This window comes from Rana temporaria, chromosome 2, assembly GCF_905171775.1.
Source record: "Rana temporaria chromosome 2, aRanTem1.1, whole genome shotgun sequence".
Lineage (NCBI taxonomy): Eukaryota > Metazoa > Chordata > Amphibia > Anura > Ranidae > Rana > Rana temporaria.
Genome location: NC_053490.1, coordinates 356,826,667 through 356,854,453, shown reverse-complemented (window position 1 = coordinate 356,854,453; position 27,787 = coordinate 356,826,667). Strand labels below are relative to the sequence as shown.

Genomic DNA, 27,787 nt, shown 5'->3' with positions numbered 1-27,787 from the left:
CTGTAATGTCTCTCTCCGGAGGACTGGGCTCTGGGGTCCAGCACTTTCGCTCTATACGCCAAGTCCTGGTAAGAGTCTTTTTACAAGGCCAAGGGAAGAGGTCTCCTTTTAGTAGGAACCCATACCCCTGAAGGTTGGCACGCAGACCCCACCAAGATGGGGGAAGATTGGTATCTGTCTGGCAGAGAAGCTGCGGCGGGGACAAGGTGAGTTAGGAAAAAGTCCTAGGTTTTAAACTTAGTGACTTTTTCTAATTTAGAGTGGGTGTAATTTTTTAAGCCGCCACAGGAGGGAATAAAAAGCTGAGTTTTCACTCACCAAAGCTCCAAAGCAGTGTCAGTCCAAACGACAAGCACACTCCTTTCGCTGCAAGCTCTGCATTGCCCTCCTCTCTCTTCTACAGAAAGCTGAAGGATCTCCAAACACAGGACACTGCCATGAACCGCACAGGGGTGCAGAGGATGCCCCTAGGACGCGCACACGGGGGCTTGCTTTATCCTATGGAGGAGATGTTTACCAAGAAGTGGAGTCTGCCTTCTGTGGATGCAGCAATTTCTTCTGTAAACAAAAGCTTAACTTGTCTGGTGGACATTGCTCAGGTATTTAAAGATCCTTCTGAAAAAAGGTTGGAATCTTTACTAAAATATCCTTCCTCCTGGCAGGCGCAGTAACCCAACCTGCTGTAGCAGTGGTGGGTATGTGTCAGGTCTTAAAGGACCAGGTGAAACAGGGGATGAAAGATCTGACTGCTGAACAGAAATTTTGGGAGAATATGCCTAGGGCCTTTTGTTTTAGAGTGCATGCCATTAGAGCCATGTTCTATCCAACAGGCATCCCGCCTCACGCTGCAGCTGGTGCTTATGCACAGAATTCTTTGGCTAAAGCATTGGTCAGAAGAAGCTCCATGCAAAAAGCTTTTGGCCAACTTCCCCTTCCATGGCGAACACCTCTTTGGGGAAGATTTGGAGATCCACTAAAACGAGTGTCCTTCAAAGGATTGGATCACTTGCTGTCCCAATGGGTGATCACAGAAGTACCCCTAAATGAGCAATGTTCAGGTTTTTATTCAAACCTCTTTGTGATTCTAAAACCAAACGGAGATGTCAGACCCATCTGGGAATCTAAGATCTCTAAATCAGTTTCTGAACATTTGCCATTTCTGAATAGAAACTATTTGATCAGTGGTCGCCTCCCTACAAGGTGGAGAATTCATGGTGTCGATAGACATCAAGGACGCATATTTACATGTGCTACCTATCCTGTGCACCATTTTTACAAGATTTTTAAGGTTTGTAGTAGAACATTGCCATTTCCAGTTTGTGGCTCTGCCATTTGGGGTGGCTACCACACCCCAGGTTTTTACAAAGGTACTAGCCCCTCTGTTGGCAAATCTGAGGGTACAGGGCATAGTAGTAACACCCTAACTAGACTATCTTCTTGTGATAGATCAGTCAGTGGTAGGATTAGATCACGCTGTGCTCACCACAATAAAATACCTGGAACAGTTAGGATGGATTGTAAACCTACAAAAATCCTCTCTACAAGCCCAAAGAAGGGTAGAATATTTGTGCATGATCATAGACACAGCCCAAGGCAGGGTATTCCTGCCAGAACCAAAGATCAAGTCGCTAAAGGACCGGATCCACAAGGTCAAGGCAAAGAAACATACGTCTATTCGCCTTTGCATGAGGCTACAAGGGAAGATGGTAGCCTCCTTCGAGGCTGTCCCTTACGTCCAGTTTCATTCAATACTACTTCAAGGCAGTATCTTACCCACCTGGAACAGGAAGATCCATACTCTGGCTCTACCCATGTGCCTGTCGTCACAAGTGTGCCAAAGCTTCAGTTGGTCGTTAAAAACCAAGAACTTGCAGAAAGGAAAATTCTTTCTCCCAGTCACCTGGAAGGTGGTGTCTTCGGATGCCAGTCTAAGGGGTTGGGGAGCTGTGTTAGAAGAGGCTTCAGCCCAGGGAACCTGGGCCAAGACCGAAAGGAACCTGCCCATCAATATACTGGAGATGCGGGCAGTTTACTTAGCCCTCAGAACCTGGACACACACAGGTTACAGGTCCACCCGGGGGAGAATTAACCCAGCAATGCTACTGCAGTAGCTTACATCAATCACCAGGGAGGCACCCACAGTCAGGGTGTCCAGAAAGAGGTTAATCAGATGTTGGCATGGGCAGAACAACATGTTCCTTGTCTCTGCAATCTTCATTCCAGGGGTAGTAAACTGGCAAGCGGACTATCTGAGTCGCCAGTAACTACTACCAGGAGAGCGGTCTTTCCACCCCAATATCTTTCAGGCCATATGCCTGAATATGTCAGAGATGGGAGACCCCAGATATAGACCTGCTAGCCTCCAGGTTCCACAGGAAGTTAGACAATGTTGTGTCCAGGACAAGAGATTCCCTAGTCTACGTATTGGATGCTCTAATAATTCTGTCTAATCAGTTTTCACTGATTTATGCGTTTCGGCTGATCGCTCTCTTACAAAGGTTGCTTTGCAGGATCAGGAAAGGAAAACTTGTAATCTTAGTGGCCCCAAATTGGCCCAGAAGATCCTGGTATGCCAAAATCATAAAAATGGTGGTAGGAAACCTTGGAAGCTTCCGCTTCATCACGACCTGCTGTCGCAAGGTCCAGTGTTCCATCCTTCCTTACAAGAGCTAAATTTGACGGCTTGTCTGCTGAGACCCACATTCTGAAGAAACGAGGGATCTCATGTCCAGTGCGTTCTACACTTTTTAATACCTGAAAGCCAGCTTCCAGGCTTATTTACTATAGAGTCTCGAAAGCATATGTCATGGTGTGAATCTAACAAATGGAATCCTCAAAGATATGACATAAGTGGATATGAAATTAGCCCTTAGTACCATTAAGGGTCAAATATTGTTTCTATCAGTCTTTTTTCAAAGACCTCTGGCATCTCAATCCCTTGTTCAGGCTTTCATTCAGGGGGGTACTGCGGATCAATCCGCCAGTCAAATCTCCATGGGATCTGAGTTCAGTATTGGCAGTGTTGCAGAAGCAACCTATTCGCCATATTCTGCTGATTCTTTTAAGCAGGAAATTGGCCTTTTTGATTGATATCTCTTTGGCTAGAAGAGTATCTAAATTAGCAACACTTTCTTGTTAAAAGCCTTATTTAATTTGTCACAAAGACAAGATTGTTCTACGACCCCACCCAACTGGTGTTATTCAAGAAAATGATTTTACAGGTAAGCTGTTATAAAAATCCTATTGTTTCCCACAAATGATTTTCTTTTGGTGGTATTTGATCATCTCTGCGTGTTTTTTTTTTTTTGTTTTTTTGTGTGCTATGAACAAAAAAAGTGATTTTTTTTTTTACTTTTTGCTATAATAAATATCCCCCAACAATATATATAAAAATAGTTTTTTTTCCTTTTTTAGGCCGATAGGTATTCTTCTACATACATATTCTTTTTGGTTTGTGCAAAAGTTATAGTGTCTACAAAATAGGGAATAGTTTTATGGCACTTTTATTTTTTTACTAGAAATAGCGCAATCAGCGATTTTTATCATGACTGTGACATGGCGGACATATCTGACACTTTTGATGCTATTTTGGGACCATTCACATTTATACAGCGATCAGCGCAAAATTCAAAGTGATGTATTTATATACGTCACTCTGCGCAACTGTGCCATTCTGCCGACCATATATCAGCGTGAGCCGGTTGTCAACCAATTTAAGGACTCTGCAGACGAATAATTTAAACACAAAAAATTGTGCGCTTAGTGCAAAAGGAGGTAATGCGGCTACCTATATTCTCGGACACAAAGGAATTACAAAAACATTTACTCTAAAAGGTGACTATAACAAATATCTCTGTAGTAAACAATGCAAAAATATGTGTGTGATAAAAATAAGGTTAACTAATTTTAAACAATGTGCATCAAACAAACGGTAAAATGGCAGTCATAAAAAATATAATTCACTTATGCATAACAAAAGTAAACATCAAAAAGATGTATATTAAAGTGCAAATGTGAAATCTTCAAAATGATGAACCATCCACGTGTAAGAATCCCAAACCACCTCACAGGTAAGACAGATCAACAGCACATAAATCATACAATTGGGGGTCACTCAGGAAACCACTGACTCCACCGCCTCCACAGTCAGTCCTTCACTGGTTATCCAGAGCCAGCTCTTCAAATGAATAATGGGTAGGAGAAAGAACAAAAGGCCAAAGGGTAGTATGCTAAAACCACATGATTTAGTAATACTAGATTAACACCACACCAGGGATCAACAGCAGGTGTACAACATCATATGCCACTAACCTCACTCTATGCACGTTTTGTCTGGTGCAATGGACGTCTTGGGGGGATAAAAAGGCAAATCATTTTGTTTATTCTTTAAAATGGATGTATTTTTTTTTTTTTTTTTTTTTTTTTTTATATATACTTAAGGCTTGTACAGTATAGGATTTAATGTCATCTGTGCTCAGTTTTGCAACAAAGAGTTAATCCAGCTCTGAGCAGTCCTCTGTTCAGTAAGATAAAAACTGACACACAGAAAAATGGGAGACAGTTTCTCCCCCTTGCTGTGAAGTGACATGCAATTTACATATTGCATGCACAAGCCTGAGAGACATTCTGTGTTCTTCAGATCCCCTCCTTCTTTCTTCTCCAGCTCTCCCAGGAATGGATGTTCCACACCTCAGCATGATTTGGCATGCTGAATTCATGTGGTGACGTTTCTGGGTTTTGACTGGATGTTGGTGATCATAGCAGAAGTTCAGTATAAGAAATACATAGGAGAAATTGAATGTTGACAAGGGGAGTGTAGAGGTGGGCCGGGAGTCTACTGACATCATGACTCCACCCACCGAGCTCCGGACAACAGACCCACCCACAGAATCTGCAGCATTGGTTCTAATAACACACAGAGGTGGGACATTTGACAGGTAAGGATACATGCAGGAGGCATGTATATCCTTACAGATAACTACTATGGCAGTAGTTTAGAAAGATGAGAGTGGGTTTACATCCACTTTTAAGGCATCATTCTCTTTGGCAAGTGTGACTATGCAACCCGTAGCCACTCAGGCAGTATGATTATATTTTTGTGTCTCAAATAGAGGCCGACCGATATATCGGCCGGCCGATATATCGGGCCGATATTCAGTCATTTTGGAGAAATCAGCATCGGCCGATTATTATCCAAATGTGGCCGATATTTAGCAGATCTGCATCAGCAGAGTGTGGAGAAGGAAGGAGGAACATGGGGTTCCCCCTCCCTTCTCCACACTGTCTGCAGAGCAGTGCCGTGTGTGTGAAACACTAAGGAGATAGAGAATGGAGCTGTCGGACTGATGTTGGGGTGGGCGGGACCCGGGGTGGGTGGGACTCAGCTGTCCAACACCAGCCAATGGGATGAGATCATTGGCTGGATAGCTGCCCACCCCGGGTCCCGCCCACCTCCAACATCACAATGAATCTGAGCTCCTCTCTCTCTCTGCTCTCACAGTTTCACAGCACATAATGTAGCTGATAATGTGTGAAACTCTCTCTCCATACAGTTTCACAACTGCTGCAGAGAGAGAGGAGCTCAGATTCATTGTGATGTTGAAGGTGGGCGGGACCCGGGGTGGGCGGGACAGCTATCCAGCCAATGATATCATCCCATTGGCTGGTGTTGGACAGCTGAGTCCCGCCCAACCCGGGTCCCGCCCACCTTCAACATCACAATGAATCTGAGCTCCTCTCTCTGCTCTCTGCAGCACCATGTGAAACTGTATAGAGAGAGTTTCACACATTATCAGCTACATTATGTGCTGTGAAACCTGCCAGTGCCATCTGCTAATGCCAACCAGCCAGTGCCACCTGCCAATGCCATGCCAACTAGTGCCAATGCCAACTAGTGCCATCTGTTAATGCCATCCAGTGCCACCTGCCAATGCCATCCAGTGCCACCTTCCAGTGGCAACGCCATCCAGTGCCACTTGCCAATGCCATCTAGTGCCATCCAGTGCCACCTGGCAGTGCCAATGCCATCCAATGCCACCTGCCAATGCCATCCAGTGCCAACTAGTGCCATCTGCCAGTGCCAACTAGTGCCACCTGCCAGTGCCAACCAGTGCCATCTGCCAGTGATAACTATTGCCAATTAGTGCCACCTGCCAGTACCAACCAGTTTCACCTGCCAATGCCATCCAGTGCCACATGCCAATTAGTGCCACCTCCCAGTGCCAATTAGTGCCACATGCCAGTGTCACCTTAGTGCCACGTGCCAACCAGTGCCATCTGCTATTGCCAATTGGTTCCATCCAGTGCAACCTGCCAGTGCCAATTAGCGGCACCTGCCAAAAAAATAAAAATCGGCCTAAAATATCGCGCCCCAAATTCTAAATATCGGTATCAGCCAGAGAAAAACCCATATCGGCCGACCTCTAGTCTCAAAGCCGTACAGTTGTTTTGCATAGAAATCTGGTGTTTTATAGTGAAGGTCTGTAATTCTTAGGAATAACACACTTAAATCTGCCCAAACAAGAGTCTAGTAGACATCCCGGGTATGCTAAAGTTTGAAACATGAAATCATAAATTCTAATATAAATAACTATAAATTATAAAAAAATAATATAGTAATATAATAATTATAATAATAAAAAAAAAATCCCCACAATTCATAGTCGCTCAATTCTGCAAGTGTTCTGATTTACGATCACTGTTTTCTAGCTGAACTTAATCCACTTTTGACATAATACATTTTTTGGTTGTCATGGACAATCTCAAGTTTTCAGGCAGAAAGAACAGTATATATGAATAAAACACAAGGGACAAAATGGATGTGAAATGATTTCATAAAGCAATGTAATCTGTAAGATTACAGTGTACTGTATGTATTATGAATTTTGTAATTTTTTTATTTGCCGACGGGCTCCGTCCCCCATGTTTGGCAGTACTCGCAGGGAACGGACCCCTGCACACAGAGGCATCAGACGGAGTGCACAGCGGGGGGACATTGCAGGATCCTGGGGACAAGGTTAGTAACCTGCACCAAGATCCTGCAATGCAATTCCTAGTGTGGCTCGGGGTTACTGCTAATGGTACTGAAATGTAACCCAAGCCACACTTGGGAATACCGGGGAGGTTAATTGCTTTCATGGGGATTTGCCAGGCCTCATTGATTTAAACAAAGTGCATGGCGAAGGAAACCAGGTGCTCTTAACCACTTGCCTACTGGGCACTTAAACCCCCCTCCTGCCCAGACCAATTTTCAGCTTTCAGTGCGCTCTCACTTTGAATGACAATTACTTAGTCATGTAATACTGTACCCAAATACATTTGTGTCCTTTTTTTTCATACAAATAGAGCTTTCTTTTGGTGGTATTTGATCACTTCTGGATTTTTAATGTGTTTGCGATATAAATGAAAAAAAAAATATATATATATATATAATGTCTTTGTTTCTGTGATAAAATTTTGCAAGTTATTAATTTTTCTTCATGTATTTTGGTCACAATTTATACTGCTACATATCTTTGGTAAAAATAACAGATATAATAGATATTATTTGGTCTGTTTGAAAGTTAAAATCTACAAGCTGTGGTGCAAATCATAAAAAAAAAAATCACACTTGATGTACTGGTGGCCTATCTAATTTCTTTTGACCCCCAACAAGCCAGGAAAGTACCAATACCCCCCAAATGACCCCTTTTTTGAAAGTAGACATTCCAAGGTCTTTAGCAAGATGCATGGTGAGGTTTTTGATGTCATTTTTTCCCACAATTCTTTGCAAAATGAAGATGTATTTATTTTCCACAAATTGTCATTAAAATAGGTTATTTCTCTCACATGGCATGTGTATACCACAAATGACACGCCCAAAATACATTCTGCTACTCCTGAGTATGGCAATACCATGTGTGTGGGACTTTTTCACAGCCTAGCCACATAGAGAGGCCCAACATGCAGGGAGCATAAATTACACATATATAAAGAATTTGAAATAAATAAAATATAGAAGGAAGTAGTCGGTGAATACATTGCCACATCACATTACATTCGGCTGGTTAAAGATCAGGCCACTTTTTTGTGATTCTGCACTGTCCCTTTAACTGACAATTGTGCTGTCATGTGACGTGGCTCCCAAACAAAATTGTCGTCCTTTTTTCCTCGTTTTCCTCGTTGCTCGTTGAGATAAGCCTCATATTTTATATTCCATGTGAGTGCATCTGAGTGTGTTATGTGCAAGACCCCACGGCTCTATCAATATTACACCATCCTGCTCTATGTTCCTTGTATTTGCATGTACTGCATGAGAGAAATCTATACCACCCATGATTAAGTCGCGTGCCTGTGACGTAACGCGTAGGGAGGAGCCTACGATCGAATCCGAGTCCATCGGATCGAATTGAGGAGACTGCATACTGAGCGGCGTTTCATGCTTTAAACAAGCGGGGAGTGTAATTTCCTATGTATTGGATCGCATTATCCATTTGTTTTTGATGTACTGCGCAATGAGGTTTTTTCTTTCCTTTCTACACATATCTACCTTTGAGTGCCTGCTCACCGGACTGCAGCAGTGAAGTGCTGGGATCTGCACTCCTAGTGAAGGAAGGCATTGTATGTTTTTTCCTGATTGGGACTTATTGGTTTGATCACTGTGCACATGTTTTGAGGATTTGTTACATGGTCAATGTGAACTGCATATCACATTTACTCACAGTATATGGAGATTCATTCTCCCTGATTAGTTTTGTACATTTTCACTTTATAAGTTAATATTAGCGCATCTATAATTTTCTCACTGTTTACATTTTCTGAATTGGTATCACTCAGATAGCGGCTTTTATTATTTGTTTTTTTATAAGGTGTCCCTGAAATTATTAATTTAATAGCGCTGTAGTTCATTTTTCACATCTTTGATATCGGTCGCCACCGCACGGAGGTCTTGGATGCTCAGTTGAGATGATTGCGACGGGTGGTTCATCCCTGAGGTGAGATATGGCATCGTAGGGGAGAGCATAATCTCAACATGTTGCTGTGGTAATGTAGAGGCGGGAAGCGGCGCCGCCATGACAGGCCTCTGCGTCCTGAAGAGCTCCGGGATGGTCTGATTCGGGCCGGAGATGTCTCTCGGGGACCTGGAACAGGATGCCGAGCTTCCACGAGAAGATGTCCACATGATCTGTGTAGGAGAGACAGTGAGAATCCCGCGATTAAGCTTAGGTTGGGCTGAGGTGAGACAGAGCTCTCGAGTTAAGCGGCCATCTTCCTTCAAGGCAAACCACGCCCCCCTTCGTCTATCTTCTGGCCCCTCCTCCTTCCGGGCCGCACACTCCGACTCTGTGATTCGCCAGAGCCACGTGACGTCACTCCCGCTCATGCACACGGGAGCCGCCATTAACGGCACCGGCTAGGGAAGAAACTGCAGAGTTTTTTTTTTTCTTTCCAGTGCATGCGCCGTTTACATTATCGGCGGACTACAAGTGAATTATCTCCTAATAGGTAAGACCTATTCTAGGCTTACCTACAGTCACAAAAAAGGGTTTACAGCCACTTTTAATAATCTTCTCTAAAGATTTGTATTGCCTGTAAAATGCTGTGACAAAAGCCAGGCCAAAATACTGTGGGCAAATTGCCTTGTCATCCATTTTTCCAACATTAAATACGCGGTCCATCCTCCTTCAGAATTTTTTTTTTTTAAACTCAACAGCTACAAATACTTTAGCTGCTGACTATTAATATTCGGACACTTACCTGTCACGGAATCCCGCAATGTTAATATCAGCACCCCGGACAACTTCTACATCGGCTCTCAGGTGTTGCCACCGCCATTGATTTTAATGGAAACAGGCAGTAAAGCCTTTGCGGCTGTAGTTTCCCCCTAAATCCTCCCGGCAGGACCGCTGGCATCAGTTACAATTGCTGGGAGAGGAGCCTGAAGGAGCCCCAAGAAGCCACACTAACCAACATGGAACACCTGGCAGAAGTGACGTCACCTCAAGGATGGGAGGGTACAGGCAAGAGGAAGATCAAGACTACTCGCTCGGGGCATTAAGCTCTTCCTACAGGGGAGCATTACTACCATAAGGGGCTACATATATAGCATATTGGCTAGAGCCGCGGCCAGAGGACTACAGGGATCAGCAGCTCCAACATGTGCAAAACAATGCAAATAAGAAAGAAACCAATATATAACCGTGGCCAGAAGTTTTGAGAATGAAACGAAAATGTATTTTCACAATCTGCTGCTTTAGTGTTTGTAGATCTTTTTGTCAGATGTTACTATGGTATACTGAAGTATAATTACAAACATTTCATAAGTGCCAAAAGCTTTTTTGACAATTACATTAAGTTTCTGCAAAGTCAATATACTGCTGCCAAACAACTTCTGTGCCACATCCTGACTGATGGCAGCCCATTCTTGCATAATTAATACTTGCAGTTTGTCAGAATTTGTGGGGTTTGTTCACCTGCCTCTTGACGCTTGACCACAAGTTCTCAATGGGATTAAGGTCTGGGGAGTTTCCTTGCCGTGCACCCAAAATTATTTTAGTAAAAGGTGAACTTATCCTATAAGTTGTCAGATGGTTTTCTGCTGATACATTTCTATCATCCGGAGCACTAGAAATCCATATTTCTCAGCTTTGTTGTTAATTACAAAATCTTTTTGTTTAAGGGTGTTAGAGTGTGCCTTTTTCTCCTCCACCAGAAGATTATAACCCATGTAAGGTTAGGGACAAAACCATAATTTCAAAAGAAAAACCCTTTTGCTGAGCAGGTGAAATGAAGGTATCATTGAAGATAAGGTAAATGGTGGATGTTTATCTAGTTGTAACAACAGTAGTTTATTCCTTGTCTTATGTTTTCTTTTTCAGGATAACTACACCTTTGCTCAGCCTGGAATTCAGAAAAATGTAAAGGCATTGGAAGAACTTGTGAGCAGAATTGACAGTAAGCAGAATGATAAATGCACTTATTCTTTAATGGGTAGCTCCACTTTCATGGGGGAAAAAAAATAATATAGCATATACAATTGTAATTGAATGTTATTAAAAATGACCTTTCCTTTTTAATCTGCAGCTGCTGACATTTTCTCTAAATGCAATGCAATATGGCTACCTGGAGGTGTTCTGTACATCGTTTTACAGGACGCCCCCCAGAAACATAATTTCCTGCTTGTGCGGTTGACTCACTGATTTTCTCAGAAGTCTACCCTAAGATACAAGTCATATTTTTGGCATCCCCTGCAACAAAAAAACGAAAAATTGTATACTCCCCTTTCCGTAATTTTCCTTTCCTGACGCATCTTCATGGCAGTAGCCAAGTGAGCAGAATTCACTCTGTAGTGAGAAATGAAGGTGTGCCGAGAAGAAATCCCGCAATATGCTGCCCATGAGGTATCCACTGCCCTTGTCGAGTGAGCCCTGATGCCCTCAGGAGCTGTAAGTTGCTGGATGGAATAGGCCTCTTTCATAGCGGCGATGGTACGAGAGGTAGCTGCTTGGCCTCGTCTGCTCCCGTGTGGGATAATCAAGAGAGAATCCGACTTCCTCTTCAGGTGAGATGTAGCTGTGAGGTAACTGGAGATGGTTTACTTGACATCCAAGGCATGGGGCTTGCCCCTCCCATTAGTGGAAGACTGAAGGACGATGTCCTGGTTATAATGAAAGGAGGAAGCTACCTTTGTTCTAAATCATTCTGAAGGTTTCAGTACCACTCTGTCAGGGAAGAACACTAAATGGGGTTCCATAGCCATAGTGCTTGAATCTCCGACACCCTTTTAGCTGAAGTGATAGCAATAAGGAAAGCCAGCTTCGGAGTTAGGTTCCACAGTGAGACTAAGTTAAACGAAAAAAAAAGGGTGGATTGGACAAGGCCTCAAGAACTATTGAGAGATCCCATGTTGGAAAAACTGTCTTCCTAGGTGGTCCGATCTTCATGCAGGTCCTCAGAAATTGAGTGACCAGAGGGTGAAGAGCCCATCTAGTAACCGTCTTGGCAGAAAGAGCGGATAATTGCACCTTCCGGGTACCCGAGCTTAGGCCCTCTATTTGAGATGGTTCTGGTGAGATAGGATTCCAATCTCTTGGTTGTGACATCGAAACTAACCTCTCCCAGATTCTAGTTTAGGTGTTATTAGAGGAGCTTTTTCTAGCTGCATTAGGGTCGATATTACTTCCTGGGAGCATCCTTGTTCCCTTAACCTAATCCTCTCAACTACCATGCTGCCAGATGCAGCTTCTCTGGGGCTGGATGGAAGAATTGTCCTTTATATAGGAGATCCCTGGTAGCTGAGTTGGAGGCTGCGTACTGAGTTGTAACAGGGTCGCAAACCGTGGCCTCCTCGGCCAGAAAGGTATTACTGCTATAACCGTGGCTGAGGACTTCCGAAGCCGGGACAGGAATCTCGCAATCAGAGGAGTTTGAGGGAAAATGTACCCCAGCTCGAAGTTCCATGGGCTAGGCAGTCTGTTCCTTCGGCTGATGGAAAGGGGGCTCTGGACAGGAACCTCTGACATTTGGTGTTTGTTCAGGGACCATTCGTTGTTCAACAGTGTCTCTCGGCTTAGATAGTCGGCCAACATATTTTGTGCTGCCGGGACATACACTGCCCTTAGATCTGGCAGGTACACTTGGGCCCATTCCAATATGGGGCGAACTTCCTCCAGAAGCGTGAGACTCCTGGTCCCTCCTTGTTTCTGGGATGTACGACACTGCCACCTTGTTGTCCATTCGGATAATTTCCTTTCAGAAGAGGAGCAAAGGTCATGAGAGCCTGGAAGGCTGTTCTGAGTTCTAATACATTTGACACCATGCCCTGAGCTTGAAAGTGCCACTGGCCTTGGGCTGCTTGGTCCCGATAATGTGTTCCCCACCCCCTCTGGCTGGCATCCGATGTTACTACTTTTGGACTTGGGGGAACTATCGGTCTGAGTTTCCTGAGGTTGAATGGGTGTGTCCACCACCATAGTGATTGTTTTACCCAGCTGTTCCACTGTCTGAGAAAATAATTCTGTAGAACTTGCATGTGCCACTGGGACCACTGTACCATGGGTATGGTCGCAGACATGGACCCCAGATATTGAGGTAGGCTCTGGCCGGTAGGCGTCTGGATGATAACAGGTTCTGCATCTTCTGGATTAAGGGTTTCAGCTTCTCCTGAGGGAGTTGTACACGTTTCAGCCTGGTATCCAACTCTGCCCCTAGAAACACCATGACTTGCGTGGGCTGGAGACTGCTCTTTTTCCAGTTGACTAGCCACCCGAAGTCTTGCAGGGTCGTGAGCAATAACTTCCGGTGATGAGTTAAGGTTTCCTGATTCCCTGCCAGGAGCAATATGTCGTCCAGATAAAGATGGACTCGCATCCCCTTTTCTCTGAGAAGTACGATCAGGGGTAGGAGAACTTTGGTTAATGTCCTGGGTGCTGAGGAGATGCCGAATAGAAGGCATTGGAAATGACACTGATTGAGAACCGAAGAAACTTTTGGAAGGCAGAATGGATCGGGACATGAAGGTACGCGTCCAATAAATCCACCGATAACATCCAGTCTCCAGTTCACCGCCAACAGAATGGAGTGAAGGCTTTCCATTTTGAAGGCTTCTATTTTTGATCCTCTTGTTGAGCCTCTTTAGGTCTAGGGCTGGGCGCAAGTCCCCCGTTTTCTTTCACACCAAAAATAAAGGGGAATAGAACCCCCTCCCCTTTTGGTGCAACGGTACATCTACGATTGCAGAAGTAGCTTTCTTCTGTCTGGGGAAGACCGTATCTTGGTAGGCTGGAATATATTCTCCGGCAGTGTGCCCATGAATTTCCATTTGTGTCCGATCTTGATAGTGGATAATGTCCATGGATCTGATATGTGAGTTGACCATATTTGAGCGAAGTTCTTGATTTATGTTGGTCCCCAGCCGTGATGGCCTTGTGGAGATGGCTGGATCCAGATTTGCGCCAAATAGGTTTGAGCCATCATATGGGATTTTGCACCAATTCGATTTTGATGCCGCATCAGCTATCCAGGACTTCAGCCATGAAGCCCTTCTGGCCATAACCGAGGCTAGCATAGCCCTTGCTGAGGATCTAATGATGTCAACTGATGCTCCGGCCATGAAGCTGCCTGCTAATTTAATCTCCTGTAGGGAGGAAATTATTTTATCCTGGTCCATACCATCTAGGAGGGAGTTCTCAATGTTAGCCGTCCATGCAGAGATGGCTTTTGGCTACTGCGGCGGTGGTGATAGCCAGTCTACAAGCGCCTCCTGCCGTGGAGTAAGCCTTTTTAATTCAGGATCGATTTTGCGATCAAGTACGTCCCGGAAGGTAACTGCGTCTGCGATCGGCAGGGTAACGTGTCTGTCAAGTCGTAATAAAGATGAATCCACTGTGCATTAATTAGGCAATTGATTTTAGACTCCTTTAAAGGACACAATTTTGAAAGCTTGTTGGTAAGACTAGGTCGTTTATCCGATCTCTCCCACTCATTTTTTTTTTTTTTTTTCAAAATTGTATTTTTATTGGATTTTAAGAAACACATAGTACAGAGCAGAATCATAGAGTACAAAAGAATGATAACATCAACATCATGATATCAAAGAGATTTCTCAAAAGAGAACATAAAAACAATTGACAAGAATAGAGTGTCCAAGTATGCAGATCACAGTGGTAATCTGCACAAGAATATCAGGATAATATAGAACAAACAACTCCAATGTAGAAATTAGCAACATAGATCAGAGAGTAATAATAAAGACTAAGGTGAGGCCAGTGGTACAGAAGTCCCATATCTCGAGTGGTCCCAAGGTTCCCAAACGTTATCGAATTGTGGAATAAAATCATGAACAGACGCTGTTAAGTACTCCATCCTCCGAATCTCAGCGACCAGGTGCAGGAATCTGGACCACGGAGGAGGAGCTGTGGATAACCAACACAGCGGTATAAGCCTCCTGGCCGCCAGTAAGACATAGGCGGCCAGGCGGTTTACATTTTTGGTCAGGCCAGGGAACGGAAGTCCCAAAAGAAAATTTAAAGGGTCAAACGAAAGGGACAAATCCATTACCTCCTGTAACAGTAGCCTCACCTTCAGCCAAAAGGGTTGGACCAGGGAACAATTCCAAAAGATATGAAACAAAGAACCAGTAGTGTTTCCACAATGCCAGCAATGTGGTAAAACTGAGGGAACATACGTATGGATAACATCAGGGGTTCTATACCAGAACATGAGGATTTTGATGGACGTTTCTCGATGAGTCACACATTTAGAAGACTTAAAAGTAGAGGACCAAATCTTGTCCCAGACTTGAACCGTAATAGGCTTACCCAATAAGTGTGACCATTTCCTCATATAAAGGTTTGTGGTTTCAGAAATAGGAGTCGACTCATGGAGGATACGGTGGATAGAAGAAATTAAATGTAATTGATGGGGGCCCTGAGCACACAAAAACTCGAAAGCTGTCGGTCTGTCGAGGGTCAAGGTGGGAGATTTGGATTGAAAGAAATGTCTAACTTGTAGGTAAAAATAAAAAAGATGGGATGGTATATTAAATTTTCTGCACAAAATGTCAAAAGAGTACAGTCTCCGCGTAATGGGATCAACCACATTCCGTAGCTGAAACAGAGGCACATCGAGCCATGGGGAAATCCTACCCAGGGACATGCTATCTGGTATGGTTGGATTGAACAGAACATTTATAAGTGGTGGGCAAGTCGAGGCAAGGGGATAGTTTTTGAGACACTTACGCCAAATGTTTATAGTAAAGGCCATTGGGGCAGTACATTGACGCTTAAAGATAGGATCCAGAGAAGGAAGTGTACCCCAAACCAAAGCACAAGGGTGAACCGGGTATAACACCCCCCTCTCAATGGCGGCCCACTGACTCGGAGCATGTAGAGAGGACCAGGACACAACAGCCCTCAAATATGAAGCGTAATAATACTTAGCGATGTCCGGAGCACCTAAACCACCCCTGGATCTAGGAGCAAACACCACTGAGCCTGCTATACGATGAGTCCCGCCACCCCATATAAACGTTAAAAAACTCATACGTATTGCTTTTAACTGGGGGGATGGTAGGGCAATCGGCAACGTTTCAAAGTGATAGAGCAATCTAGGCAGAATGGACATTTTTAGAACGTTAATCCTACCAAGAAGGGAAAGAGGGTATTTCTTTATCGTACATCACGGGACACAGAGCTGCATAGCCATTACATGTGGGTTATAGAGTCTACCTTCAGGTGATGGACACTGGTGTAATCAATTAAACAGGAAGTTCCCTCCCTATATAACCCCTCCCCTACTGGGAGTACCTCAGTTTTTTCATCAGTGTCTAAGGTGTTGGTCACGAGTTAACATGTGCTCTTAGGAGCTCCACTGGAGGGATCCATGCTGGATGTAAAAAGCCTCCATAAATCCGGATCCGTCCAAGGTGCTTCATGGCCAAAGTGGACGGTACCCGGGCCTCGGTACGAAGAACGAGGTTTAGCCTATAATGCCTCTCTGCGGAGGGCTGGATCCTGGGTTCCAGAACTTTGTGCCTTCTAAGGACCAAATGTTTTTTCTGCTGCCAGGGTGCTATATAGGTCCAGGGGTGTGGTGTTCCTGCCATGGACCCCGGTCCCTGAAGGTCTAGGACTATACCCACGGTGAAGGGGGAAGATTGGGCCTCTTGCTTGGCAATACCCTGCAGCGTGGAAAGGTAAGAGAGGGACCTACGGGACTTGGTTCGACAGTAGGTCTTCTGTAGGGGACTATGGGTCTCGCCTATATTATGTTTTTATGCATGGGCAATGTAAACCACGATGTCTTCTGAGACGGGATGGCTCAGGGCACCCATATACCTCCCCTAGCCGGCATGTAGCCTGGGCCACTATGTCTGTTCAGACAGGATGGCTGTAGTACCCATATATCTCCCCTTGAAGGGGCTGGTACATAAAAAAAAAATGCCCTTAATCCTTTGCAAAGCATTGTCTTCCATGAGTAGCTGCAAGTCTTATCTGTTTTTCCACTACTATGGGCAGTAAAAGACATGCCTGATGTTTTCGCTTACCATGCTTTCCAAAGACGGAAGCTTAAGTGTTAGCTGGTCTATTGTGCGTCCCACTTCCTCAGCTTCAGGCTCTACCATGTCGCACGTGCTCACCGGCTCAGTGCAGTCGCAGAGAGGGCTCTTCAAAAAGGCCCAGACGTCAGAGCTCTGTAAAGCTAGGGGGACACAAACGCAAGCACCTTGTGTGAGTTGGATACAGATTCATCTAAGACGCCTACTCCGCATCTAGCTGTGCAGATTAGCAGGCATTGTTGCTGCCAGACTAAGTTCAGCTGTTGATGCATCTGGGTTAAGCTCCTCTGCTTTTAGCTTAGGACTTTGGTCTCCCCATTGAATAAGGTCAGGGGTAGGAATATAAAAAGGAATCGCCACCTGAACCTGGTGGCCCCTTATTCTCCCCTGTAGAGACAGCTCACAGATTGAGTCATCAGACCTGTCAGGCAATCAATGCAGCCTCCCCCAACATTGCAGCCACTCTGCATGTGTTTTGTTTTTTGCATCACATTTGTTGTTATACAAGAGGTTAACTGCTATGTTCGCATCATCCTCACAAGAAGCAAAAAAAAAAAAAGCAGGGTGTGTCCCTTTTCCTGCTTTAATCCTTAAACAAAGGGATTAGAAGAGCTGGGGATGAAGGTTCACTGTCAGAGGACAGGAGACAGGAGCTGCAGCCTAACGAGGAGAAGCTATCAAAAGCCCTACAGGTTCTGATTGCACCTGCAGTCTTTTCAGAGATTCATGATGCATATAACTTCCCTCTGCCTACTTGGCCAAAGCCTCTATCTTCTCCTTAGAGTGTAAAGAGAGGTTTTCCTATAGGTGGCTAGTAAGACCTCCATATGGTCCTCAGCCTGGTGTCGGCTTCAGGCTAACCAAATGCACATCTGAGGGATGCACAGTTGCTGGTACACATTGCTAACGTCTCTTAATTGAGGAAACGCACATCTACAGAGGATAACTTTTTCTTTACCAATCCGCATGTTGCATAAGATACATGAGTTTGGAATGCATGTGGGATAAAAAAAAAAAGTAACAGAGCATGTTTTATTGTGGATCGCATAAGGATACATGTTTCTGTCTGTATGGTGTTGCATGTTTGGTAGAGTTGCATAGAAATGCTTGAGTACATAAAGATGCTAGTTACCTGATCACTCAAGTCCTGGATTACCCAAGGATATTTGGTCACACAGAGAGACTTGTTTCCACAGAAAGGCCTAAAATCGCATAAAGATGTTTGTATATATAAAAATGATGGATCACACATGGTTACCTGATCACCCAAATCCTTGATTACCCGAGGATGTTTGGTCACACAGAAGTGGTTTGTTTCCACAGAAATGCCTAAAATCGCATAAAGTTGCTTGGATGCAAAAAAGATGCTGGATCACACATGGTTACCTGATCATCCGCGTCCTGGATTACCCAAGGATATTTGGTCACACAGAGAGGCTTGTTTCCACAGAAGTGCCTAAGTTCACATAAAGATGCTTGTATGCATAAAAATGCTGGAATCACACATGATTACTTGATCACCCAAGTCCTTGATTCCCCAAGGATATTTGGTCACACAAAGAGGCTTGTTTCCACAGAAATGCCTAGAATCGCATAAAGAGGCTTGAAGGCATAAAAATGCTGAATCACACATGATTACCCGATCACCCAAGTCCTTGATTACTCAAGGATATTTTGGTCGCACAGAGAGGCTTGTTTCTACCAGAATGCCTAAAGATCGCTTAAAGATGCTTGAATGCAAAAAGAAGCTGAATCACACATGGTTGTCGGATCAACAGCGTCCTGGATTACCCAAGGATACTTGATCACATAGAGAGGCTTGTTTCACAGAAATGCCTAAAGTCGCATTAAGATGCTTGAGTGCATAAGGATGCTGGATCGCACAGGGGTGCTTGGTCACACAAGAGTCCTTGGTCACACAAGGGTTCTTGTCCGCACAGTAGTGCTTAAAATGCATAAGATGTTGATCGCATGGAAGATGCTGAATCGCATAAGGATGCATGATTACTTTAAAGTTGCACATGGCGGCCTAATTAAGCAATACAGGATTCCTTGTGTTTGCATAGAAATACGTGTCTGCATGGGTTCATGTTGCACATTGTTGCATAACACGTTTATGCTTGCTTGCAAGATGCTTGTTCCAGAGCACACATGCTATATGCATGTTTTGCTTAAAACATATTTATATGAATTCATGCTTCCAGGAACACACGCTGCCATGTACACACACTTCCATTGAGGCATATGGCTTTAACACTTGCCACATACACACATGGGGAGCCAGTTGCATATGTGTTTATTTACTTGGGTCTGCAGAGGTTGTCTGCGTTTCGCAGGGGAACAGCACTATCTCCAGTTGGTGGTCTTGCCCTTTTGGGTTAGCCTCCGTGCCTGGGTTGTCAGGGTGCTAGGGCCCGCCTCTAGCAGGTCTGTAGGCCCAGGGTATAGCAGTAATGGCATACCGAAGCAAACTCCTGCTGATGGGTCAGTCAGTAGCATGGCTGGACCTAAGGGTGTCCAGCATGGTCAAGTATCTGGAACTCTAAAGATACATTCTTTCATTTGACAAGAAGCTGGGTATGTTTGGCACAGTCCAAAAAGGAGAGTTGTTTGGCCTCAGACAAGACCATCGCTATAAGAAAACTGGTCTATGTGGTCACGGCAAGGAACAGTTCCTTACTTTTGGCCTTTTGATTAAGGCACTAGGGAAGATGCTGGCCTCATTCAAGACAGTTCCCTATACTAACTTTTATTCAGGGCTGTTATAAACAGTATTTTGTCGGCCTAGAAAGAGTGGATCTTGACCTAGCATTATCCAAAGAACCCGGTCCCAGAGATATGCTGGAATTCCTCTTGGTGATTCTTAACTAAAAGGGTTTGCCAGGTCAGGAAGAGACCATGGCCCAGGGGAAGTAGTCAAGCTCCAAGGGAGCCTTATCTGTCAGCTAGAGCTACCGATGGAGCATCTGGCTTAGGGGCCTGAATGTTCAGGTGGCAGGTTGGTTCTGTCAGAGTACAATCAGACTATGCCATACTAGTGATTTACTTAATTTACCAAGGAGGAGCTTGTGCCTTGCCTATTGACATTCGTCATTTCATGAAATGCAGAATTGGCAGGCAATTCACTGGAGCCGTCAACAAGTGTCTCCAGGAGAATGACCTCTACACCCCGACTGTTTTCCTGACCAAATGTCACAGAAATAGTACCCTGTACATAAGATGTATTGGCGTTCAGGCTCAACAAGAGATTGAACAGCTTGGGGTCTAGGATAAAGGATCCACCCGCATGCGGGGCAGATGTGTTTGTAATCCGGGGGGACCAGTTGTCACTGGTTGTGTCTCTCCCCCCAGTGCCGCGACTTTTGTGGCTTCTATGCAACATTAGAGGAGAACGGAAGCTGGCCTGATTACTCCGGCATAACCCTGACGACCTCTCGGTGCAGGAACAGTAAGGGTGGTAGTAGAGGACCCACAGTCCCTTACATCTTGTCCAGGCCTACTTTGCAGGGGGTATTACATCCTGCCTTGCAACAGGTGAATTAATGGTCTGGCTATTATAGCCCACATTCTCGAGGATCGGGGCTTTCAGAATCAGCGGCAATTCCCTTGATTCATACAAGAGAGCTGGCCTCCAGGACCAGATATCCTATGGTCTGGAAGGCCCATGTTCCTGGTGTGAAACCAGATGGTGGCATCCGTGGAAGTTTGTCAAAGGTAAAATTCCTGCCTTCCTACATTTGGAAGGGAGACGGAGCTAGCCTTAAGTTATATCAAGGATCCGATCTCGGCCTTGCTTCCAAAGGTCGCTTACTTCACACTCTTTGGTCCGGGCTGTTATACAAGGGGTGACGTGCATAAGTCCACCAGTTGGGTCGCCCTTGTGCTCGGAGGATTGGTTCTAGTTTTGTCGGCTTACAGGGTCAGCTCCTTGGGCCGATGCACCATATTTCTCTTCATCCTTTAACAAGGAATTGGTGTTCTTGGTTGTGGTAGCCTCCAAGAGAGTTTCAGTATTGGCAACTTTCTTGGTATAGAGCCATACCCAATTATTCTTACAAGTAGAGTGATTTTCATCCTCACCCAACCTTATTTACTAGAAGGATCTAGTATTCATTTGAATCTAGATATTCTTACCTTCCCTTTTTTCAAAACCTTGTTTCACGGAAGGAAAGGTTATTGCTTTTCTCTCAATTGAGATGAGAGCAGTTAAATACCTATCTGAAGGTTTCAGATATAGAAAGCTGACGTTTTTATTGGGCTGCCAGAAGACCCTAGATGGGCAGGCAGTGTTCAGGTCAGCTATTAAAATGGTTACACTCTTTCTCTCGTTGGAGTAAGAAGGGTCTAGGCCTATCTGAAGCGGCTGCTCGGATACGGAAAACTGATGTTGTTGCGCTACCAGGAGGCCCCAGGAAAGGGCAGGCAGCGTCTAAAATCAACTGTTTTTAAGGTTGATTCATCAGGTTATTATTCAGGCTTGTGGTTAGAGTAGGATTCCCCCTGTTTTTTTGTGGGGGTGCTCCCTACCAGGATGGTAAGCGCTTTTTGCGCAATGCATTTCCAAGCCTTTATGACGTAGATTTTCAAGGCCGCAACTTGGTCATCTGTGCTTACGTTCACCAACTCCTATCAGGTGAACATAAGACGGCAAGAGGATGCAGCTTTTTGGCGCAGTATGCTGCAGGCAGCATTATAGGTCCTCACGTCTGATGGCGGTCTGCGTTGTTGGTGTCTCCCTCCCCTCAGTAAGCATTGCTTTGGGACATCCCACATGTAATGGCTATGCAGCTCTGTGTCCCGTGATGTACGATAAAGAAAATAGGATTTTTATAACAGCTTACCTGTAAAATCCTTTTCTTGGAGTACATCACGGGACACAGAGCTCCCACCCCTCTTGTTTGGGGATATTGGGACACTTATTGCTTTGCTACAAAAACTGAGGTACTCCCAGTAGGGGAGGGGTTATATAGGGAGGGAACTTCCTGTTTAATTGATTACACCAGTGTCCATCACCTGAAGGTAGACTCTATAACCCACATGTAATGGCTATGCAGCTCTGTGTCCCGTGATGTACTCCAAGAAAAGGATTTTACAGGTAAGCTGTTATAAAAATCCTATTTTTGTCCATGTCTGCAGGGATTTATTAATGTCCATGACTAAAGGGGGAAAATTAACTGTATAAAGAGATGAATAGGAGGGAGTAAGCAGAATACCTAGATATTTGAGGGACTCAGTACACCATTTATAGGGAAAGGAATCTTTAAGTTGAGACAGTAGGGTTGGAGAAATATGGATGGGAAGAACCTCAGTTTTGGAAGTGTTAACCTTATACCCTGAGATGGCGCTAAAGGAAGATAATAGTTTGTGCAATGAGGGGAGGGAAATTAGTGGCTTGGTAATAGTGAGCAAGATGTCAGGCAATTGTACAGTTTCTGGTAGAACTTGCCAAAAATATCTGACATTTCTCGAGGGCAGTGTGTCCTGGAACCATCTGACTTCACGAGGAAATCAGGAAAGGAATGGAAAGGGCGCGGGTGCAATTTATTAACAAACATTCTGTGTGGTTTGTTTGAGAATTCGTAAAATTTTTGTTTTGACCACATTAAAGACCTGGCCGCCCTATCGAGATTCAACGATTTGATCTGCTCTCGAAGGGAGGTGACTCTACGGAGTTTCACCACCGTGGGGCGCACAACAGCTCCCGCTCTGCGCCAACTAGAGCGGATGTCAAAGATTGAAGAAGTACATTCCTGTGTCTTTTTTTTTTTTTTTAATCAAAAAGGTTTTTATTGCTCACACAACATACATACAGTAAAAGAATGACAGTCTACACAGTACTTTTAGACTGACTCATCAGCAAAATCATAGGTCAGACATCAAAAAATACCTCGCAAAATCATTGCACACAGTCATTATACCGTTTCAACCACCTAGACACACCACCCTGGGCCCCTCACCCCTCCTGACCGTCCACCCATCCACCCCTCCTTCAGCCCTCCAAATAATCAAACAGGGGACCCTATAGTTTATCCTCAACCCCCTACCTTCCACCCAGTAGCCTTTCCTGTACCAACTCTAGGGGGCTCAGCCCAGGTGTCGAGAGCCATGGATCCCATAATTTAAGAAATTTCCCTGCGGTCCCTCTATGCTGGTATATGTACTTTTCCATCGACATTGTTCTGCCCACATGCTGTACCCAGGTCCTAACCGAAGGGGGCTCCCTCGACTTCCAGTGTATAAGAATGAGTTTCCTCGCCTGGAACAATGCCCTGGCGAATGCCGCTCTAGTACCTTCCTCCACTATTGCCCCCTCCAGAACACCCAGCAGGCAACAAAGTGGATCCAGTGGGACATTGGTCTGGAACACTGAATTCAGTGTAGCCAGAACCTCCATCCAGTATCTATGCAGCTTGGGACAGCGCCAGAGCAGGTGGATCAAATCACCCTGTGCCGCCCTGCACCGTCCGCACAACGGGTCTGGAGCCCGGCCCATTCTGAAAAGCTTAGCCGGGGTGTAATGCACCTTAAGTAATATATAGAGTTGGGAGACCCTCTGTGACACATTTAATGAACAGGTATTCACGGCCTGTAGCGCCTCTTCCCATAGTTCCCCCTCAATGGGCCCCAGATCTGCCTCCCACTGTTCTGCCACCCTCATAGGATGCCCTTCCAAAAATAACGACAGGAGCATAGTATAGCATTGTGAAATCATGCCCTTGGTGTCCTGCGCGGAGCACAGTACCCGGAAAACCGGTGTGGGGGACCGAACCCACTCCACTGCTGTCCCCTGGGCCTTTACTGCATGCTGCAGCTGAAGATAGAAGAATTGCATAGTGTGCGGCAGGTTAAATCTAGAGCGAAGCTCACTAAAGGGGAGTAGGCCCCCCCTCCCAAAGACATGTTTAAGATGCGTGACCACAAAGGAGCTCCACCTCTGTCCCTGGTCAAGTTTAGCGAGCTCCTCATAGGAGTTGTTCCCCCATAGGGGGCTAAACTCAGTGTACCCCTCCACATTTTGGAGTTGCCTAACTTTATTCCATATCTTCTGAACAAGCGCATATGTAGGCATACGTTTATTAGGTTTTTGAAATTTGCGAGCTTCCAGTCCCTCAGGTATCGTTGCTACCCCTGAATCGTGCAGCATCAATCTGGCCGCCGAGGCCTCGGGCAATGGGCCCATGGCCCCTATTAAGTGTTGGAGCTGAGCCGCCAAGTAATATATCCATGGGTTAGGTAAGGCGAGGCCCCCCCCCCTCCTTTGGGCGCTGCAATTGTGCTAGCCTTATCCTAGGGGTTTTGGTGTGCCACAGCAGCTGTCTGAAGAGAGAGTTAACTATACGGAATATTTTAAGGGTAATTACCACAGGCGTGTTATGGAGAAGATACAACAGTTGCGGCATCAGTATCATTTTGATGAGGTTGGTCTTTCCCGCTAGGGACATTTTTAGTTTGTTTCCTGTCTCTCTTTAATCGAGAGCTTTCAGCAATGCAAATGCCACGAAATACGGCCTTGTGCGCCTCCCACAGTGTAGAAAAGTCAGAGACTGACCCCAAATTAAGTTGGAAAAAATCCTCTAAGCCCTTGGTTAGAATGGAACGAGAAACTTCGGATTGTAAGAGATGGTCATTAAGACGCCAATGACAGGACTTAGTGTGGGCCTGAGAAAGCATGATATCTAACACGATGGGGGGCATGGTCGGACCATGTAATGGGAGATATATCAGATTCAACTACATAGGGAATAATCGGGGCCGAAATAAAAAAATGATCAAGACGTGAATACATTTTATGAGCCGGAGAATAAAAAGTAAATTGTTTGGAGGATGGATGTTTAATCCTCCATGAGTCGAAAAGTTGGTGGGACCTAATACATTTACGGAAGGCATTAGATTGGGATGCAATCCTTTTAGATGGGGGAGTATTAAGAAGGGTTTGTCTATCTCTGGTATGGGACATTATCAAGTTGAAATCCCCCCCGACGATCATAAAGGGTTGTGCATGATAATGGGGGGAGTCAAAAAGTTTTTGAAGAAAATCTATCTGACCCGTATTGGGGGAATAAAGATTGACCAAGGTAAATGTAGAGGTCAGGAACTCAGTCTAAAATGAGGAATCTCCCATGTGGGTCAGCATGTGAGCCTCTGACCTTGATAGGACAAGATTTTTTAATCAGGATGGCTACTCCCGCCTTGCCCGTGGAGTCAGAGGCAAGGAAGGAGGTGGGAAAAAACCTTGAAGCAAATTTAAACGATCCCCCTGCTCGGAAATGGGTCTCCTGGATCAGTATGACATCCGCGCCTGAGGCCCTAAAGTCCTTCAGGGCCATCCAGCGCTTGTTGACTGAACCTAGGCCCTTCACATTATATGATAGAATCCTTAATGTCATGAAAGCGGGCTAGGTAAATAGGCTCGTGTACAAATAATGGGAATGAAAGATAATAATAAAATATAGGCAAGATTAAAACCATAGAAAATGTAAAATTGTGCATAAACATCTCTTGAAATAACGTCACCTTGACATCTGAAAAATAGTGGACATATCCTGCAAAGGAACAGCATTGAGTTAAGAAAATAAAAACATAGCAAATAAGACCAATAGAGTTGTTCAACAGATATGGACACATCGGACAAAAACAAAAACAACCAAAACCAAAAAAAAAAGAAAAAACATCTAAGACTTTGAAAGCCTGAGTTGCAATTACAACTCAGGAGGCCCTGGACAGAGCCCAGGGCATGGAAGGGGCGTCTACGAACTCTCATCAGGGGGTTCTGGGTAAGCGGATGGGGAGAACCATCTGTTCACCTTATGAGATTGGTAGCGTCAAAAATGGACTTGACAGTCAGGGATCCAAAAATAGTGAAAAGAAGTCAATAAGTAAACATGGATGACCGACAGCCTGCACATGACATCCTGAAAAAAAGAAACCATTAGTAAGAACACATCCCATGGGTTGGGAAAAAGATCCACCCTGAACCGGGAGCAGGGTGGAAACAAAACCTTAAAGAAAGGCCAAAAAACTCAATTCCTTACAAAACGAGAACAACAAAAAGAAAAACAAAATGTAAGGAGCACTGAAGTGTGGATCCAGGAAGAAAAAAAACATGGAAAGTTCAAGGAGGCTGTTTGGAAAAATGTGGACGTTGGGGTGTAGAGAGATTCTTCTTAGATCTGCCCCTAACAGGGGTCCAGATACGGCTTGGAGTGTTGGAAGGTGGACGAACCTGGGCAGTAGAAGGATTCAAGTCTTCATCCGGAAGAGGAGGTAGGCCAAGGCCTTTCAGGAAAGCCTCACCCTCCTGCAACTCACGCATTATATGCTGAACTCCATCCTTGGATACAACAAGGCGGAAAGGGAAACCCCAATAGTATGGGATCTTGTGATGCTGTAGATGGGAGGTTATTGGACGTAGAGATCTACGTTTAACAAGGGTGATGGGAGACAAGTCACTGAAAATCTGTAGCTTTGCCCCTTTGTATGTAATTTGGGATTTGTTGCGTGTGGCCAAGGTTAGAGCCTCCTTGCTTTCAAAAAAGTGAAACCTCACTATGACATCTCTAGGTCTAGCTCCAGACGGAGGTTTAGGGCCCAGAGACCGGTGTGCCCTATCCAATCGCCAGTCTATATCCACTATAGTGGGGGCCATGGTGTTGAAAAGACCCAAAAGATAGGTACGTAGGTCAGGTTTGCCTACTGTTTCGGGGATACCCCTGAAGCGTAAGTTCTGCCGTCTTTCCCTGTTCTCCAGGTCCTCCTGTTGTAGTTGTAGTTGGGAGACCGAAATTCGTAAATTATGATTTTCCTCCTCTATAGCCTGAACATAGTTAATCATCTCATCAAACTTGTTTTCAAGAGTGTCTGTACGTTCTCATATTTGGTTAATTTTGCCTCTCAGTTCCGCAGCTAGTTTGCTCACCTCGGCCGACACATTAGTCGTAATCTGTCGGAGCAAGAGTTGCAGTTTAGCGTCAAGTTTAGCATCTAAGATATCTGGGGTGAGGATTTCATGTGGAGAGGGAGATCTCATGACTGGATCCTGAGCGGTGCTTGGCGGAGATCTTTCAGCAGTCTCCGAACCCATAGATGGGTCCAGTGCGGCAAAGGGATCCACAGAATGATTAGATGACACAGATTGTGACCTGGTGACAAAACGTTCCATATTTAAATTCTTACAGTGTCCAAACAATGGCTTATAATAACGTTGTTGCTGGCCGACTTTGCCCATGGGGTGCAAAGAAGAAAGGTAGGTCAAGGCTTACCCCCAAAGTTTTAAATGGCTAGAGTAGCATCACGGAGGTCTTGGTGAACAGATGGGACCCCGAGCTCATTTGAAAGTCAGATTACATAATAGTCGTAACAGTTGTCAAACCATCTGTATAGGTATCAGGCAGTGGCATAAAAAGGACTAGTAAAGCACTCATTTTAGCAATAGAAAAGTTATGCGGTAAGTGGCTGAGTGAGATAAGAGGGGCCTGGTGCAGTAAGGTGTAGCAAGATGGCCGCCGACTACCAGAGGTAGGCCAAAGCCGCGGTCTTTCCTAAGCAAGGCGGCCGACCGAGTGAACCACAAGTCCGTGCAAGTCTGCAGAACCTCCCTCCAGCAAAGTTCGGGACCTCACAGAGCGGGCAGCTACAGGGAGGGAGAGGCCGATGCCTGGACACTCACTGCGCCCTGGGGAGTGTCCAGTGGCCACATACCCAGCAAGCGTTTGCTGCGGGACGGGTATGGTAGTTCCGATCATGGTGAGATGA

General features: G+C 45.0%; 1 protein-coding gene across 6 annotated transcripts in view; it reads left to right on the top strand.

The window, feature by feature from the left end:
* TBC1D22B (TBC1 domain family member 22B) overlaps positions 1 to 27,787 on the top strand; it is a 911,570-nt gene that overhangs the window by 685,160 nt on the left and 198,623 nt on the right. For all 6 annotated transcript variants that reach the window (XM_040337614.1, XM_040337609.1, XM_040337613.1 and 3 more), the window contains one exon: positions 10,857 to 10,932. In XM_040337614.1, coding sequence (XP_040193548.1) covers positions 10,857 to 10,932 — 76 coding nt within the window. The remainder of the gene's footprint in view (positions 1 to 10,856; positions 10,933 to 27,787) is intronic.